Raw genomic sequence first — 18428 nt, forward strand, 5'->3', positions numbered from 1 at the left:
TCATCTATCCGGTAAACAATGTGCCAAACTTAGAGGAGTTGTCTAGTATCATGGGCTGTACTATTGGAACACTTCCTACGACCTACCTAGGTCTCCCATTGGGGGCTAAATTCAAGAGTTGCGAGGTATGGAATGGAGTCATTAAGAAATTTGAGAAGAGATTAACATTATAGCAGATGCAATACCTATCAATGGGTGGTAGGTTAACTCTCATAAATAGTGTACTCGATAGTATCCCTACATATCACATGTCTTTGTTCCCCATTCCCAAAAAGGTGCTAACTCAACTAGACAAGATCAGGATGAATTTCTTATGGGAGGGGAACAACAGCTCTCATAAGTTCCACTTGATAAAGTGGAACAAGGTCATGCAACCAAAATTCAAAGGAGGTCTGGGTATCAGAGACTTAACCATCCACAACAAAAGCTTGCTAATGAAATGGCTATGGAGATATGGCACAAGTGATTCAAGCCTCTGGAAGGAGGTAATCAACGCCAAGCATGAGAAGAGATAATTGGAGCACTAAAATTGCAATTGCACCTTATGGGGTTGGGCCATGGAAGTACATCAGCAAACTTGGACAGGACTTTGTCCAGAATGTTCACTACAAAGCAGGGAATGGAGCACATATCAAATTTTGGAAAGACAAATGGACGAGCAACACCCCACTCATGTTTGAATACCCCACCATTTACCAGATTGCCCTTGATAAGGATTCCTCCATTGCCCAGAACAGAACTGGCAATATTTGGGATGTGCACCTCAGAAGATCTATACAAGATTGGGAAATGGACAGCTTGATGGACATGTTAGCCAGAGTGGAGGTCTTCACCATCGATGAGAATCTACCTGACACTATGAAATGGAGGAACAAGGGCATCTTTACAGTGAAAGAATGCTATAAGCACATCTGTACTCAGAACCAGGTATTTGACGCAGACCCTTGGCCATGAAGACTTATATGGAAGACCAAACTACCTACCAAGGTTATTTGTTTCAGCTGGATTGCTCTATATGAAGCCTGCTTAACACAGGATAATCTCAATAGAAGAGGCTTCTAACTGGTCAACAGATGCTACATGTGTAAGGAAAGCTCAGAGAATGTCAGTCAGCTGCTCTTGCATTGCCCAGTTGCCACTGATGCGTGGAACATGTTTTTTTGTCTTTTCGGCTTGAACTGGGTCATGCCATCACATATTAGAGAGGCATACACAAGCTGGAGTCTTTGGGAAGTTGATAAGGCCATCAAGGAGATTTGGTTAATGATTCCTACAGTTATTTGTTCGAGTTTGTGGAATGAAAGGAACCAAAGATGCTTTGATGGAATCTCAACTCCAAATCACACTCTTAAAGCTAATTGTTTACTTACCCTTTTTAGCTGGGTGAAATTAACCATGTAATTAGCATTGATCACCTTTTGGACTTTGTTAGCTCCTTAGTTATAGTTTAGCACATCTTAAAGGGGCTTACAAACTCTTATTTTTCTGTATTTTTGTCTTCTGATTTTGTAACTATTGCATCTACTTGATGCCTTTCCAATGAAATACCTTACTTCATAAATAAAAAAAACATTACATGTATTTTATTCACTAATCTTCTGAGAACAATGTCAAATGTAACCAGTGGTACAATATTTGCAATATGCCATAAAATCAATATAAAAACTCAGATACTTTTTTCTTTTTAAATCACAATCTCAATATTGTAATCTAATTTTTGCTTACTTTGTCTATCTTATATAATATCCGTGGACGATCTGGGAATTGTGGCCATTTTCGTACCTATAAACGGGACTGCAAAACCAGTTCCATTCTTGAACCAGAAAAATCCTTTTCAGATAGTTTCCATCAAAGTTAAAGCCATGAAATTGGCTCCTGTACTACTCTATAACAGCACTACTCAATTCCCTCCTAAGTTCATTTCCAGCTCGCTCAGGATTTCTCCAATCCCTTCGCCTGCTACATACCCAAAATGGGTTCATTTTAAATTAGCTCCTTTTCGCTCTCCACCACCCAATTTAGGTACAATGCTAATGTGTTAATGAATACTATTTTCTTTGACATTGAATTTGGTATTAAAGTTTCTACTTTTTTGCAGTTGGGTGTAATTGCAAACGAAGATATAGTGTGGCCATTTCCTGCTTGAGAAAATCCGAACAAGGGGAAGAATCATCTACTGCTGGTTAGAATTACTGAACTTCTTGTTTTCTTATGGAAAAAAAAAAGAAACTTAATTAAGGGAGTCGAAATGATAAGAATTTGGAAATTCAACTTTATGCTGATGACATCATATTTTGTGAAGTTCTGTTGATGTGGAATTTCCTACTCAATAGTAGTAATGTTTATCCACGTTCAGTTAGTTTTGCTTAGGACATGTTGAGTCTCTTTTCTGTTAGTCTGAACCATGTCGTTCTGCAAACGTCCTACAAGTGAAAAGAAAACGTTCTGCAAACATTTCTGGATTCATGAAGTATTACCATACACTTCTGTTCTAAAGTTAGTTGCAAATACTATTTACTCTCTTTAACGCTTTAAACCATGTCAGCATCTCCAGCTCTATAAGAATGTCAGTTATTATATTTAATGTAACCATACTTGCTTCCATATGATCAGGGGCAGAGTTAGAAGCCCGACGGGTTCGGCTGAATCCATTAGCTTTTGCTCAAACAGTAAATTTGTGTTAAGAAATTCATTAAATATGCACAAATATTAGCACTTGAATTCGTCGTTCTAAATTCTAGAACCTATAAAGTTAAAATCTTGGTTCCGCCTTTGCATATGGTTGATTATATGTCAAGCATAACCCCCACCTGCCACTCTACAACGAAGAAAAATAGGGGGAACTTAGTTCAAGTCTCCATCACCATTTAATTACCAAAGTAATGAATCCATTTTCACCATCAAGCTCTTTCGAAGGTAAATATTAGTTATCCATTATATGTCTTCCCCACCAAATCATTTTAATTTGATCTCCATTCGTTAATTTTACCAAAACGGTTTCGGCCCTAGTGCTTAGTTTAAGTGGCAAAGGTTGAAAGGATTAGTGACTTAGGTTACAGGTTTGAGCCCTAAGTCATACGAACTAAGCCTGGTATTCAAGTGGTAAAGTTTGGAGGGGCGGGCCCATTATCCCTGAGTTTCGAAGGGTGCAGTTGGTCCTCAAAGTTGGCTGCAAAGGGATTTCTCGATCATCAAAAAAGCAAGAAAAATCACAAAAGTTCACCAAAACGGTTTCAACTTACTATCTAGCTAAAATGAAAAACTGTAGAAAAAGGGATAAATGATGTCCATCTGTCTTGAGAAGTTTTTAAGCATGTTCGAAGGTCATTGGTTGTTAATCCTTTTCTGTTCAAATGTAATGTGGCTGGCAAAAATTAATTCTGCAGAGGAGACTTCGTCATCACAGTCACATAATGTTACCAACAATGTTGAGAGGTCTCATAATACATCTGCTGTTGATGAAGCAGAAGAAAGAACTCAAGGGTCCGACAATTATGTATCTTCTGTCAGGACGGTTGCCTTGTGTGTAAGTAATTCCTTGCTATGATCAAAACAACATTTATTCTTTGTCATACTGATCTAAAGCAATCTAAATTGAAGGAAATATAGTGATGGATTTATATAGGTGCTTTCAGCTGTGGCATTTGGTGTTGGCGTAGGGTTCATTGATGGAGTTGGCAAGGCATCAGAATTTTTCGCTGGGTAAAGAGTTAAACTACTTTTCATTTTAGAAAAAAAAGAGTCAAACTACTTTTATCAGCACAGTGAAGATTTAAGCCTATATATTTTGGAAATACTTGAAATTCTTTGTTGTTTAAAGCTGACGTCTAGTGCTGATTGTAACTACGGAATGCGGAGTACTTAAAAATTATTTGTAATGCAAAATGATGACAAAACTATAATGCTATTTAGAATTGACACTATATATTATCTCCATGATTCAAGTGAGAAGAACTTTGACAAAATTTATGGAGAGTAGAGAATAGGAGAAATATTTTTTGAGAAGGGTGGGGTCTCTTACAACTTCTAAATATACAATACCTTTGCGTATCTTTACTGAATTTTTACTACGCAATGTGGTAGTGACCAGGTAGATTAATAATCCCTCAGTCCCAATATATGTGGCGCTCTTTCCATTTTAGTCTGTCCCAAAAATAATGTCACCTTTTCCATATTTAGAAACAAATTTAACTTGAAAATTTCCGTTATACCCTTAATGAGATGATTTATAGCAACACAAATATCTAAGGCTTGTTTTAGACCACAAGTTTTAAAAGTCTTCCTTTATTTCTTCAACTCCGTACCAAGTCAAATGGTGCTACATAAATTTGGACGGACAGAGTAATTTGACAATGTGTTTCAGCGAGAGAGACTGATGTATTAGGGCTCATCCTAAGAACTGGAAGTAGGTCAAAGATTCTTTAATTCAAAGTCAAAGATCTCATGTCTAGGGTATCAAACAGAGCAATGGTTCTGTTGATTTGACACCTAGCTAAGGAGTTTGAGAGGTCATTCAGGGGTGTGGCCCGGAAGAGCTGATAAGGGGTCAGCCTAGAGCAATGTTCTATTAAATGTGCCAGGATAGTTACATGTTTGACTGGCAAAAGCGTAGTTGTATTACTGGTGTCTCATGTTGCAGTTGGTCAGTAGTGAGAATCTAATCATAGTCCAAGTAAGAAGTAGCTTACAGAGGAGAGGACTAAATCCAACCAAAAAAATAAAAATTGTTAATGTTTTAGGCTTTTAGCACTGGATTGCCCTGAGGATTGATTGATTTTTGCTCTGGATTGATCTGAGTTGTTTGATTTTTCTCTATTAATCAATCTTACAAAATGTGTTTCCTTTCCTAGGTTTACTAATTTTTTCCTATCAAGTTCCAGTGTTTTCTAGGCTTGATTCTAGATTTACTGGTTTTAGCTATATATTTTCAGGTATCTGCTGGAGCAGAGTTTGTCAGTGGACAATTTATTTGTATTTGTTCTGATATTCAAATATTTCAAAGTGCCACTTATGTATCAGGTGCTGTGCTTACCTTTTCTGCACTTACTGTCAGCACTCACCACATTGTGTTCATTCTGGCCCTACTTTTACTTTATATAAGCCGCACAATGATTCTATGTGTCATTTATGAGACCTTGTTCATGATGCAAATCCGCATATTGGGTCTACAGAACCGAGTGCTCTCATATGGAATTGCTGGTGCCGTAATCTTCCGATTGTCTATCATACTGCTAGGAACAGCGACCCTGCAGGTTGGCTGCTAATTCTTTTGCAGAAACATGTAATTACACAAACATGCAGAAGTTCCAGCTTCCAAGTATACCCCCCCTACCCAGAGAAGTGCACATTCAAAACTTTATTTCATGTTTATCTTTCTGTCATTTCAGAAATTTGAGGCAGTTAACCTACTTTTGGCTGGGATTCTTCTATACTCATCATTCAAGGTGCAATCTCTTTTATCTACATTCGCAGGAATTAAATACCATCTCCATTAGCTATTTTTTGTTGATACAATGTTTTTAAGAAGATAATTTTATGTTGCATGATCTTTAATTTTCCTTGATGTAGCCATGTTGGACGAGCGCGACAAGAGTGTGGATACTTTATATGAATTCGTCATACTAAAATTAGCAAAGTCTTGTACCTGATGCTTATAACCCATACCTGATACTTAAAGATATCTATACGGGATATATATTTGTAGTTGAGTCCATGTAACATAGATATACATGAGCATGCCCCAAAGGATAAGTACCACACTACCATGGGTAGTGACAATAGATTTTGTATTTCTTTTGCAATGGAACAAAAGGTAGGGCGGCATCTGAGACATGCACAAAGCCTTATGGATATCACTCTTGAGGGGTAGGAACGAGGGTGGGGGTTAGGAATGGGCAATTAGATACTTATTTTTTACGATCATCACTTTAGGGACGCAAAAAGTCTTCCCTTTTGTTCATAACTGTCTTGCTTCAGTAACGCTTATTATGCTCATTTTCTGCAACTGCTATTTCTTGTTTAACTTGCAATTTGCAAAGGATCCTACATAAGAACATGATGACCACCAATTTATTTGAATTAGCATATTTGTTGTTCTGAAAGTTGCAACCTTTTTATTTTAGTGCTGTTGCAAAATTATAAGAACAGAACTATTTAAATTTGTTGATATAATCCCTTTGAGGATGTCATATCAACTTTGTCAGTGGTATCATCTGGAATAAGTAACTAAAAGTACATTGCAGGGTGGAAGAGGGAGATTAAATCCTTGCTTCTCAACCAGGACAAATTAGCTTGCTTTGTTGTTTTGAGGACCAACATAGACAGAATCCTCTTACCATCACGTAAACTCCAATCAATGAATGTGCCTTCTTGTTACAAAATGAAAAAAGAAAACAAGAAACTTAGTAATGTGCTATATTGATCTCATAATTGAGAAAATAGAGATGACACTTAAGCCAAGAAGATCTGAATGTACAGTCACCTTCACGTCGTCCGGTACAATTTATTACATAGTTAATCTAGTTTTTGCTCTGTGAAGATGTTATCTAATTCTAGTCGGAGTAATGGTTTCATATCGCCATGAAACTTCGCAGAAATCGTTAGTGCTTTCTTTTAGTTGAAAGAGGGTAAATCAAACTTATGAAGTATTTGACAAGAATGACGGTGTGCTAGACATATAAGTAGTGGGCTAGATAGTTTGCGAACACATGTGATGTCACTCTTACCCCTCACTTTAAAGTAGGAGAAAAAAATTGACAGAATAACAACTAACTAGAGAATTTTCCTGGAAAGGCAATAAGGAAAAGATTATTTTCCCTTTAGTTAATGGAGGAGTAGGTGTTACAGCTCCAAGTATGTGTCTGCGGAAGTATAATTTGGAAGGAAAACTACCGTGGGAACAGGTCAACAGTGAGGGCCCAATGGCTGTTGGTTAGCTAACCTGTCATAGGCTCCTGTGATATTAGTCTCTGGAAGAATGTAAGGTTTTATATTGCGAATACCTGCTTCTTGGTGGAGAATAGCAGAAGTTAAGATTCGAGCAAGATTCCTGGATTAGCCATATTCCTTCGGAAGAGCAGTTCCTAAACTTTTCCGGTTTGGTAGTCAACCCTGATGCATCAGTTGCACAACGCTGGGGGAGCGGACTTATGAGAACTTCTGAAGACAGGAAGCATCTGAATTTATGAGAATACTATAAGCTGCTGATATACCTGGAGGAAACATGTGGCAGACATCAAAGAGATGGACAGTACCCTGTCAGATATGGTTATGAAATATTAACCACAGATTAGAATGGCCCATCACAGTGGCCTTGGAAGATAATCTAAAAAGGCAGTGGAACTCCCAAGGTCGCTGATTTTTGCTGGATTAGTGCGCATGATGCTTGTGTAACTCAATTAAATTTACAAAGAAGGGGTATGATAATGTCTGATAGATTTTTCATATGTGAAGGCAGTGAAGGAGAGTAAATCACTTGTTCATATTTCATTCTGTACAATTTAAACAATTGGTTAGAGATTGAAGGAACTGTTTTGGAGCTCGACTTGAGGGCAGATGGGAAGAGAGGACGGGAGGATATGGTTCACTATCCCAGCCTGCATCTTTTGGATAATTTGGCAAGAGAGGACTAGAAGATATTTTGAAGGTTTAGCCAATCAAATATAACAAAATTAGATGTACATGTTTGTAAAATTTTTGGCGTTTTGGTGTAAAATGACAGATATTTGATGTTAATGCACCACTTGAGTTCCTCAGCTCCCTAGACCTTTAAGGAGGGAGCCTGAGTTTTTGACTTGTACGTATAAGCACCTTCCTGGTGCTTTTGGTGAAATAAAACTACGATTATTTGTTTAAAAAGACGAAAAAGGCAGAGCCATCTCTCCACTCGCTGCAAATCTAGTCAACAACTTTAACTTTTTCTCTACAAGGGATCATTGATTACAACATGTTTTCCAGTAATTTGCTAAAAGGAAATACCAGGAAAATGACCATTTAAGAGTTATTACTTAAGTCATGATATCAATACTGCCAGAATTTTGAATCTGAGCAATCGAGGCTAAAAGTATGTTGAAAAGAGACTGCTAGATGCTCATAGGAGTTCCCCTGGATGTCCGCATAAAAATACATCTTGGTTTGGTATCAATGACTTTTTTTTTCCATGCCATGTGGAAATGGAATACAAGCTTAGCATAACTGCCGACATCCGTTTCGAATTATCGTAAACTAATAAGAAAACCACCTATGAGATACCTAAATGTGCTCATATATTACTTCTGATCTATATTGTTGTCCCGGAAACATTTTTGCAATTTTAATCATGATACCGATTTTTTAATCTCATCATAGCTGTTCACTGGAGAAGAAGAAGATGCTGATCTATCTGACAATTTCATTGTGAAGACCTGCCAGAAATTCATTCCCATCACATGTAAAATTCTTTCTATGTCTTTGCATAATTAGGTGCAATACTTGGTTTCTAGTTGGTCGTATATGTGCTCCTGCAAATGACTGCTAGTTTGGTTTTTTCTTATTGTGGTATTAACTTTGTATTGGTTGTTCTGGAATAGTTGAAGTGATCAAGTCCAACTACAACGACAGCTGCTAGTTTGATATATTCTTGTGATACTCTTTATTTTTTAAAACAAAAAAAAAAATTGAATTGGTTATTCGGGAGTCCTCAAATTGATCGACTTCAACAACAACAATTACATCCTATGGTGGTTTCTCAATCGTAGCTTGCAGTTGAGAGCTTCATGTAAAGTTTACACAAAAATCATTAAGTTGTGCATGCTGCAAACGTGGAATGAGGGCCTTTTCTCTTCTTTCTTTTTGTTGTCCCCTTTGTAAGGATGTGGAGTGTGATTCTTTTTAGGTGCGTAATGTGATCATTTACTTGCTATTTTCTGTAGGCATGTTTTGGGAAATAACCTATGCTCCTTTTTCATATTTGATTGTTCTCTTTTCTTCTAGGTTCCAATCAAGGTGGGATTTGATACAAACTATTTATTGTAAATAGAACTTAGAGCTATGCTTACATCAGGTAGGCTGCCTACATCATACCCCTTAGGGTGCGGTCCTTCCCCCAACCCTGCGTGAACGCAGGATGCTTCGTGCATCGGGCTGCCCTTTAGAACTTAGAAGTTTAGATATATGACATACTCCAGGTTGTTTACTTCTTCATTCAAAAAATTGAAAAAAAACAATCCTAATCCAAGATAATGTTGTTGGATCTTACAAAATAGACTATCATTTCTGGTGGAGGCATTAAAGGAGTGACAGTGAGACAAATTCGTGCCAATGTCCTTTGAAAATTAACTAGAAAGCACGTATAGAACAAAGGTACACTTTGGGCTTGATTAAAAAGCACATACAATTCGGCTTCATAAAAATAAAATAAAAAGAACACCATACAGTACGGCACATGCTATAAATCTATTGGGTATCACCAAAATTCACGGTCCACTCTAACTTAAACTCCATATATAGAAAATAATCCTTTTCCTTGCCTCAAATTTGCTTTGATTTAGCAAGCTTATTAGTGCAAGGGTGAGTGGTAACCCATGAATTAGGTTAACTTTCCCCCCTCAGAGATTAATGTTCTTCAAATACTCTTTAGGTCATATGATACATGAGTAGGGTCCAGGCCCAAGTTTCTTAAGATGATGAAGCTCTGCTCCTTGTGCAGAAATTTAACCTTTCAGCCTCTGGAATATATGATGATTTTTCAAACTTTTCTTGGTGTTGCAGCTGAATATGATGGTAACCGGTTCCTAACTTTGCAGGATGGTGTATGGAAAGTAAGTCAACAGGGAGTTATTTTAGCAGTTGAAATTTATCTTTGTCCTGGCATGTAACCTCTCTAATAATCATGCATATATCAGTTTATACCTTTAAATTGCAGGATAAATGGTATCCTGTGTCTATTGACCATCTACGAGCGCGAAACCCTGTGTACTTGTTATATAGTTCCTTAGTTATAAGAAAAACTTGAATAATTGGCTTTAATATTTTGGGCAGGCTACACCTTTACTTCTGACAGTAGCGGTTATTGAACTCAGTGATATTGCATTCGCTGTGAGTTTTTTCTGTTCATACTGGATATTCCATATCTTCAAGGGCTAAGTGCCTGTTCATTTCTGTCCTAACAACAATGTTGTGCTTCTTCTCAGGTTGATTCTATACCAGCAGTTTTTGGTGTCACAAGAGATCCTTTCATAGTTTTCACTTCCAATCTGTTTGCAATTTTAGGTAGAGCCTTCGTTCTCTGTCTTGCTTCTTGTTTTAATCACAAGAGCTATAGAAAAAATTAATTACTAATCAAGATACGATTTCTTTTACCAAATTAGAGTTGGTCTAAACTAAGTGATATTTGTCATATGTTCCTCTATGCTTTTGTAAATGATCATGTTTTAACGTTCTTTTCATCATGCTATATATACCAAGGACCCATGTGCATGGAGTTGGTCGTTTACGGGGTGATTAAAAGAAATCTCCCACTTTATTGTTCATTCTGATTTCACGAAGAAGTAGATCTTTTTATATTATTACCCTTCTCCAAAACATGTTTTTATCCCTATAAACTAGGTGACCAACCTAGCTCTTCTTTATGCAGGATTGAGGTCATTGTACACACTCATTTCTGAAAGTATGGGGGAGTTGGAATACTTACAGGTGAGAATTTACTTGCTTTTATCAGTCTCTGCTTGCTGCATTGCAGCAGCCAGGGGCGGACATAAGTTGAACAAAGCAACGTCACGCGACACCGCTTCGTCGGAAAATTTTACTAAGCATATGTAGTTATACTGTGTTGAAACGAATAGTAAATATAAAATGACACCACTTGACATGTATTCTTGGTTGGCATGCTGGTTAGGTTCCTTGTTTTGTTTTAAGAGGTGGGAGGTTCGAACCTTAACTAGAACATATTTTTAGCAAATGTACTTGAAGAACCTCTTGTTAAAAATTGTGGTTAAGTAGAATTGAGCTCAAGACCGTTTCTAACTTAAGACTCCACAAAAATAATGCGCTAAGACTATTACTCATTTAGAAATGTAATAATTGACGTTTTTTGTTACACACTCTTATGTGAATATCGACACCGCTTATAAGAAATTGTGCTTACGCCCCTGGCAGCAGCCTCTCATTCCAATTTGGAGCTGGTCATGATTTCTGAAGTTTTATAGCTCTCATTCTACAGATATGAGTCAGTAGCATTAAGACATTAAATAAAACAAATCAAACTAGTAGCTAATCTACTAATGAGATCTCTAAAGTTCACTTTTTCATGGATGATAATTTTTAACTTAGATTCTCATTTCTGTTCAGCCTTCCATTGGTGTTGTCTTGGGATTCATTGGATTCAAAATGATCCTGGACTTTTTCGGTGAGTTTCTGCAAGCACATTTTGCCTTTCCTCTTACGATTCAAATCCAGTAGGATGTCCGGCTGATGTCAAAATTCATGCAGGATACCATGTTTCCACAGAGGCTTCTCTAGGCGTTGTAGCTACATGTCTTAGCGCTGGAGTCTTGCTGAGTCTTGCTAAGAAATCTGATTAGAGAGAGTCGAATAATCAATGTGTTGGGGTCCTTTCTGGGATGCTGATCTTCCTTAGGAAGATGAAGGACCTGTGCCGTGTTCTTTATATTCTTTTCTTTCTTTTTTCTCCTTCATTGTTGCCTTGGATATTACATGTATACTAGTGTTCCTTTCTCTGCCAAATGCCAAAATTTACTTTCTTGCAGTGATATTAACAATGTTAAAGAAACGTTAGCAGTTTAGCCATAGATTTTGGCTCAAAATATGAGATGATTTTGAAGATTGTTTATCAAACAGCCCATTGTTTCAACTTAAAACTTGAAATATGGAATTTGAAGTTCGAAAAACATGTTTTAGGAGTTTTTCCAAGTTTCCACTCACAAAGTGTTCAATTGTGTTTCAAAGAAGTTTTTTAAGAAGCTATAAGGGCAGCTCATTGCACTAAGCACCCGCTATGCGCAGTATCTTGGAAAGGGCCAGACCACGAGGGTTTATTGCACGTAGTCTTATATGTTGAAAAATTGCTCTATTGAGAAAATGGTTATAGCTGCAACCTCTTCACTATTGAATTGGATTTACATTGTTATCTCATTTATTTCCTTGGACTTTTTACAAGAATCATTGTAATACTAATGGACACTGATGATAACAAATTGAACGTTAAACAGACATCAAAAAGAACAAGATAACAAAATGTTCTTCAGCAACATTCAAGAGTCATCTACTAACTTGAAGTATTACATTTTTATGCGTTTTCCTCAAAGATATGGCTAGAGGAGATAAACACAATCACACGATTGTACATCATAATAAACTATTCTAATACATATACTTGCACTCATAAATATAAGCCATGTCTGTACAACAAAATACCGGACCGGGCTTTGGAGGTCTACCAAAGAATGACCAAAACCACAAATTGCACAAACGCAAATCACCTATAAATGCTATGCTTAAGGGGAACGAGCAGCTTCAACTGACAAAAGAACAAGGGAGGACCTCATAGTTGGTCTGACTTCTGAGGGATAAAATATTTGTCGCGCCAATTTAGTTCAATATGATTGAACCTGCACTCAAGGTGCCACTGATTGTGGTTCGCTATCTGTACTTTCAACTTAGCTGGTATTCAAGAGGTCCCCGTGTCTTGGCTCCCCCTTTTTAGATGATCTCGTTTTATCGCCCGTCACCATCTAGTTTCATAGCTCCATTTAACCTATTTGCTACTTTTCACCATCGTTTCATTCTAGGTGAAGTGGCAGGTCCTGGCCTTGAAGTTTGGATGCCTCGGTTTTCAGTGTCAAATTTTTGTGAAGCGAGGTAGGTCAAAGCCGTGACAACGTCCGCTATGACTGGACGCATGTTGGGTTGCTCCTGAACACACATTGCCGCAACTGCTAGAGCTTGGTACAAGCCCCTTACTGGATAATGGCCTTGCAGCATTGGATCAGCCATCTGCGAGAACTTCCTCCGATCTTTGAACAATGGTCTTGCCTGATATCCAGAGCACAATTAAAAAGTTAGAAACCTGGTTCTCTTTATGGTTGGCTAACAGGAAAGAACAATCTATAGAACCCCACACACACCACGGCCAAGAAAAGGGGGAACACAGAGGATCTGAACGATAAAAGACTCTCCTTCGCTCCATTTGACACACGATAGATGCTCAAGATTTTCCTTAAACATTCCTGAAAATAAATTCTAGCCTCACGACATTAAATACTCCATTACTTTCTCCTTCTTTAAATGCTCCATTAACAGCACATCAACCTCAACTGAAATACCCAACCTTACCCCTACCCACAATGGTTAAGATACATTGCCTCAAGTAGTGTCATCTGACAACGATTTGTCGAACAGCACGTCAACATCAACTGAAATACCCAGCTTTAAAGTTAGCAGTATTTTTGTTAATTCTTTCAGGAAAAATTAAAACACTCTCAATCTTCCACACTGGATTCTAAAGTCATTAACCGCATCCGCTTTCAGATACACACAAGATAATTGTCAAACCATAATCATATTAGATTAGTAATGACCAGCTTTTTAACTCAATTCATTGATCTTATCCTATGGAATGCAGATTACTACAAATGCATTTTATGACTGTCCGATAAGAATCTTTTTCCCTTTTATAGTTGAATAACTATAGAGATCAAAATACATTGAAGCAACATGCCACCACAGAATCAACAGCAACCAAAAAGATGTATGATAAAGAAAATCTTACCCATATAACCAGATTGAAATCTCCTCCAGTTTTTGAACTTTCAATTGCTTTCCTGCCTGTAATAATCTCCAAGAGGACTACCCCAAAGCTGTAAACGTCTGACTTCAAAGTCAACTGTCCAGTCATGGCATACTCTGGCGCACAGTACCCGTAAGTACCCATAACTCTTGTAGAGACATGGGTGTTATCTCCTACTGGCCCCAATTTGGCCAAGCCAAAGTCAGAGAGCTTTGCGTGATAGCCCTCACCAAGCAAAATGTTTGAGCATTTTAAATCACGGTATATTACAGGAGGACTTGCACTGTGTAGATATTCCAAGCCTTTTGCTGCTCCGGCAGCAATTTTCATTCTTGTGTTCCAATCTAGCCGTTCCTTACCTGGAGTAGGATCTGCAGAAGAATCACATCAATTCCAAATTTAAGTTGACTTTCAAAATAAAATGAAAAAGAATGTCTGGCTAAGAAAGGTTACCATGAAGATGGTCTTCCAATGACCCTAATGGCATATATTCGTAGACGAGAAGTCTCTGATCTCCATCAGCACAATAGCCAATTAGATTTACAAGGTTAGGATGGTGTAACAGACTTAACATCAGCACTTCGACAAGAAATTCCCTGTTGCCTTGTAATCCATTACGATCAAGTTGCTTGATCGCAACGACCTGCACCAATAAAAATCAATAAAAAGGTCTTAAACTTCAGCTCCAGCCAATAACTTAGAACTGAGACGCAAACCATCAAGCATGGTGTCACACCCCTTGCTCTCTACAAATGTGCCAACTGATGATAACATAGCTATGCTCATCCGAAAAGGATAAAAGTATGTGATCTTGGGTCAGTAAAAATCAAGAAGAAAATTCAGTATTCACGCATGAACACTATTCAGAGAATAGTGAGTTTAACGGAGTCTGGTAGATTAGAGGCAAAGCAATCTCTTATTGTTACATTGCATATTAGTAAAAAGCAAAGAGAGTTCACGAGAATTGACCTGATTGGATTCAATCACCCCTTTGTATACTCTACCAAAGCCTCCTTCTCCAAGAAGATAATCACCTCGAAAGTTTTTTGTTGCGGCCGCTAATTCACGAAATATAAAAGTCTTGGCTGCAATTTGGTTGGAACCTGCATCCTTAACAACTTCCTTTGTGCTTAATGAATTCCTTGCTTTCAACTTATCTGAAGATAAGAACATAAAATAGAAAAGTAAATAAAGCATGGCATTGAAATGGGGCAACTAGTGTTCAAAAACATCAAGGATGATTGACAAGCAGGGAAAAAGACTAGATATAAAAATTTTATTGGTTCAATTGCGGAATGTGGGAGGTTGTTTGAAGTTTGAAGTTTGAACTATGAAGCTTCATTAACTGCAAAAGGTTGTTTGAAAATTGACATATGAAACTTCACTAGCTGATGTTGTTTAATGTGGCATACAGTATCAAAAAAGCAGGAGCTGACAAGCTCACACAGATAAATAGATAATGTACCAATAATTTATCTGCGACAATTCCTTTAGTGAAACGACCATTCTTCTTCAAAATTTTAAAGATGCACAATACATATTGTCGATTGATATACATATAACCAGTTAACTGAGGTGATATACTGATATAAAAAGTTAAATATTCCAAAATCCATACTGTAAAATGGAAAAGCTGCAAATATTCGGAGGTCAAACAGAAATCATTTCATCTTACTTGAACAAACTTGGCACACAGACGTCACCCTTACAGCCAATCTACATAACCGTACATGAGATTTTCACCCCATAGGGCCCCTCGTTCAATTCTTTCGAATTCATTGGATCCTTTTCCATGTTCGAGAATCCCCCCTTCTTCCACTCTGCCCGGAGACTAACTAGGACCAATTTAGTCAAACTTGCCTTGTCTGCAGAAGGAATATTGGAACCAATTGACTTGAGGCTACCAAACTCCTCTAGCATTTCATCCCATTATCATGTTACAAGGACCTTCCTTCTGGTTCTATGAGGCATTCATACAAAACAAAATAACAGAATTGATAAAACTAGCTACTTAACTTCTTATTAGATACTAAATGAAAGCACTAGTCGTCTGACGTTTACCACTTCCATACTAGAGTACTACCCATTCAGCAAATTGAACCATAATTTTAGTCCCAAAATTCTGCATCAAAATTAATTGTTAGACACCGCCTCAAAATTGCAATTATTTTTCTTTTAATGATGGTGATGTCTGGCCCAACTTTGTGCGCACCTCAACTATTCCACTAGATACCTGCTATCTCCCGCCAGCACAGGTATCAGGTAACTCTAACTCTGCCCATCAATCTTAGGTAGATAGGAAGAAATCACCGATTTTCTTTTCTTTTTGTTGGAATTTGAACCTGAGACCCCATGGTTCTCCTCCTACTTCATTGACCACTACCACACCCTTGGGTGCCTCTAAATTGCAATCAATTCTTACATTACCACAATTACTTGACCGCTAGTGTTTTTGTCAGCTTATATGCACCTTAATTATTCCACTCCAAACCTACATTCTCCTATCAGTGTAGGTATCGGGTGACTCTACCTACCAAGGTTAATCAAGCAGGAGAAAATCACAACAACAACAACAACAACGACCCAGTATAATCCCACAAGTGGGGTCTGGGGAGGGTTGTATGTACGCAGACCTTACCCCTACTCCGAAAGGTAGAGAGGCTGTTTCCAGGAGACCCTCGGCTCAAAAGAAGCAATAGGAGATGATACATTAGTTATGTAAAAATGCGTAATAAAACAGCAACAATATATATTTTTTTTTGTTGAGATTGAACCCTGATCTCCACATGATTTTCGTTCCAGCTTCACACCCTTGGGTCCAACTACAAACTAGACTCTAAGTTAACCTAAAGCAGCAGGTCATGGACTCGTGGGGGTTCTCCAATAACATATGACAACAACAATCAAGTACAATAATTAGCCATTGTATTACTATTGTAGGTATCAAGATCCAGGTCATCAAAGTACAAAAAATGGTACACAGCTTAAATTTCCAAGAATCAGAAGTTAAAAAAAAAATCCAAAACAATCAAAACCCACGAAATTAAACATATATAAAACAACCCCATTTCGCCAAATCAAACAATCAGTTGATTAAATGCACACATATGCAGATTTGATAAAATTACCAGAAGAGTGTTGAACTGAATCGATGCAATTTTTCTTCTTTGAGGTCTGTTTGGATGGTCCAGTGCAAGGAAACCAACCCATTTTCTCCAATTTATTTCTTCTTCTTTGGAAGTTTATGGAAAGAGTAGCAAAGGGAAGTTTTGCACAGCTGATTAGCTGTCTAGAAAAGTGAAGACTGAAAACGGAGGAGATTAACCTTTTTGGTGGGTGTATTCCTTTTACCGTTTTATTTATTATTTATTTTTAATATTTGTAATTTTGGTTTTAAGGACTAATGAATGATCACTTCCCTTTTGAAATTGGTTGACTTGGTCAATTTTAGGCATAGAATCTTTTTTTTTCTTTTCTTTTCTTCTCCAAGGCATTTGGACTATTTAGTTGAATTTGAAAGAAGAAAAAAAAAAAGAATTTGAAGTTGAGAATTCATTTGGAAAAAAATATAGTGAAAGGTGAAATTTGTGTGTGAAAATTATTGGTTTACTTGAAATGCTGCTCAAACCTTTATTTCAATTACAAATTCTCTATTTCATGTGAAAACTAAAATATCGAGTAAAATTAATATCAAGACATTGATTTTCAAATATTCATTTCAATATTTGAAATAAAATGCATGTCGAAGCTGCATTTATATCTCCTTATAAATTTTTATCTGTTGTTGAAATTTTACACTAATATTTATTTTTTATCAAAATATAATACTGGTGGCACTGCTTTTAAGGCAAGAGATTGTAGTAGGAGGTTTTTATTTTGGTTAGTCTTCATAAGGTAAAAATTTATTATATCTGGTGTTTAGACCAATTTAATATTAAATAAATGATGCATATCTTTAAATATACTCTTATCAATAAATTATAATTAATTAATATATATTTTACTTTAATTTATAACTTAACCATGATAAATTAATTTTACCATCCTCATATTTAGTAGTGACTACGGATACAAGGGTTGTTGGCCTATGCTAGTAAAATGGTTTTGCAATGGTGCCTTAATATCAATAGTAGAAGGGAGATATTATAAATTGATTTATTTTAATTTTATTGGCCAAAAAAGAGATATTACAAACTAATTCAACGTTAGTGAGAAGAATATTGATCAAAGAATGGAACATTCGTTGGAATATACTTGAAAATGTAGAGAACTACTTTATCTTTGATTCAAGTGGTAAATATTTTCAAAAAAGGTAATTAATTCCTCGAACGGTCGAACCCAATGTGAATCAGCGATAGTTGCCTTTTTTAAACATGTTTAACTTAGTTTATCGAACAATTTCAAATAAGTGTGTATTTTTTAATTCTGATATCCCATTGGCATAAGCAGATTAGTAATATCCGAAAATGGAAACAGATATAAGAAATCACTATGGAAAATAGATGAATATAAATTGCCACGTAAAATTAATTACTTGACAATGATATTAGTGTTGTAGATCTATCTAATTAGAAATACTGTAATTTAAAAAGAATTTGAATCACAAAAATTAATTAATTTTTTGATTTGCTATTCTATCGACCAA

The 18428-nt window shown here is 36.7% G+C and overlaps 2 protein-coding genes across 3 annotated transcripts; one reads left to right on the top strand and one right to left on the bottom strand.

Annotated features, from left to right (window-relative positions):
- The first annotated feature begins 1726 nt into the window (after positions 1 to 1726).
- LOC107801959 (thylakoid membrane protein TERC, chloroplastic) lies at positions 1727 to 11827 on the top strand. Of its 2 annotated transcripts, none has more exons than XM_016625383.2 (14): positions 1727 to 2022; positions 2099 to 2182; positions 3387 to 3526; positions 3626 to 3702; positions 4932 to 5019; positions 5172 to 5252; positions 5388 to 5444; positions 8347 to 8428; positions 9748 to 9797; positions 10018 to 10074; positions 10170 to 10248; positions 10613 to 10671; positions 11326 to 11383; positions 11467 to 11827. In XM_016625383.2, exons 1-14 carry the CDS (start codon positions 1863 to 1865, stop codon positions 11556 to 11558), a joined length of 1164 nt encoding a protein of 387 aa, XP_016480869.1. In that variant the 5' UTR covers positions 1727 to 1862; the 3' UTR covers positions 11559 to 11827. The 2 variants fall into 2 exon arrangements, with proteins under 2 accessions (XP_016480869.1, XP_016480870.1); XM_016625384.2 differs by having other exon boundaries at positions 3468 to 3526.
- A 392-nt stretch (positions 11828 to 12219) lies between these two features.
- Positions 12220 to 17118, bottom strand: LOC107801960 (putative serine/threonine-protein kinase PBL7). The gene is made up of 5 exons (XM_016625385.2): positions 16912 to 17118; positions 14753 to 14940; positions 14237 to 14426; positions 13766 to 14154; positions 12220 to 13029 (listed from the first exon to the last, which is right to left on the bottom strand). The coding sequence occupies exons 1-5, from the start codon at positions 16991 to 16993 to the stop codon at positions 12766 to 12768; spliced, it is 1113 nt and encodes a 370-aa protein (XP_016480871.1). The 5' UTR covers positions 16994 to 17118; the 3' UTR covers positions 12220 to 12765.
- Between the last annotated feature and the right edge of the window lie 1310 nt (positions 17119 to 18428).

This window comes from Nicotiana tabacum, chromosome 5 (assembly GCF_000715075.1).
Source record: "Nicotiana tabacum cultivar K326 chromosome 5, ASM71507v2, whole genome shotgun sequence".
Lineage (NCBI taxonomy): Eukaryota > Viridiplantae > Streptophyta > Magnoliopsida > Solanales > Solanaceae > Nicotiana > Nicotiana tabacum.

Coding starts and splice junctions, on each gene's coding strand:
- LOC107801959 (XM_016625383.2), top strand. CDS start 1,863: ATGAAATTGGCTCCTGTACTACTCTATAACAGCACTACTCAATTCCCT. Junction 5,253..5,387: donor TAGGAACAGCGACCCTGCAG/GTTGGCTGCTAA, acceptor CTGTCATTTCAG/AAATTTGAGGCAGTTAACCT. Junction 10,075..10,169: donor TCAGTGATATTGCATTCGCT/GTGAGTTTTTTC, acceptor GCTTCTTCTCAG/GTTGATTCTATACCAGCAGT.
- LOC107801960 (XM_016625385.2), bottom strand. CDS start 16,993: ATGGGTTGGTTTCCTTGCACTGGACCATCCAAACAGACCTCAAAGAAG. Junction 14,427..14,752: donor GGGTGATTGAATCCAATCAG/GTCAATTCTCGT, acceptor TTATTGGTGCAG/GTCGTTGCGATCAAGCAACT. Junction 13,030..13,765: donor ATTTCAATCTGGTTATATGG/GTAAGATTTTCT, acceptor TCTGGATATCAG/GCAAGACCATTGTTCAAAGA.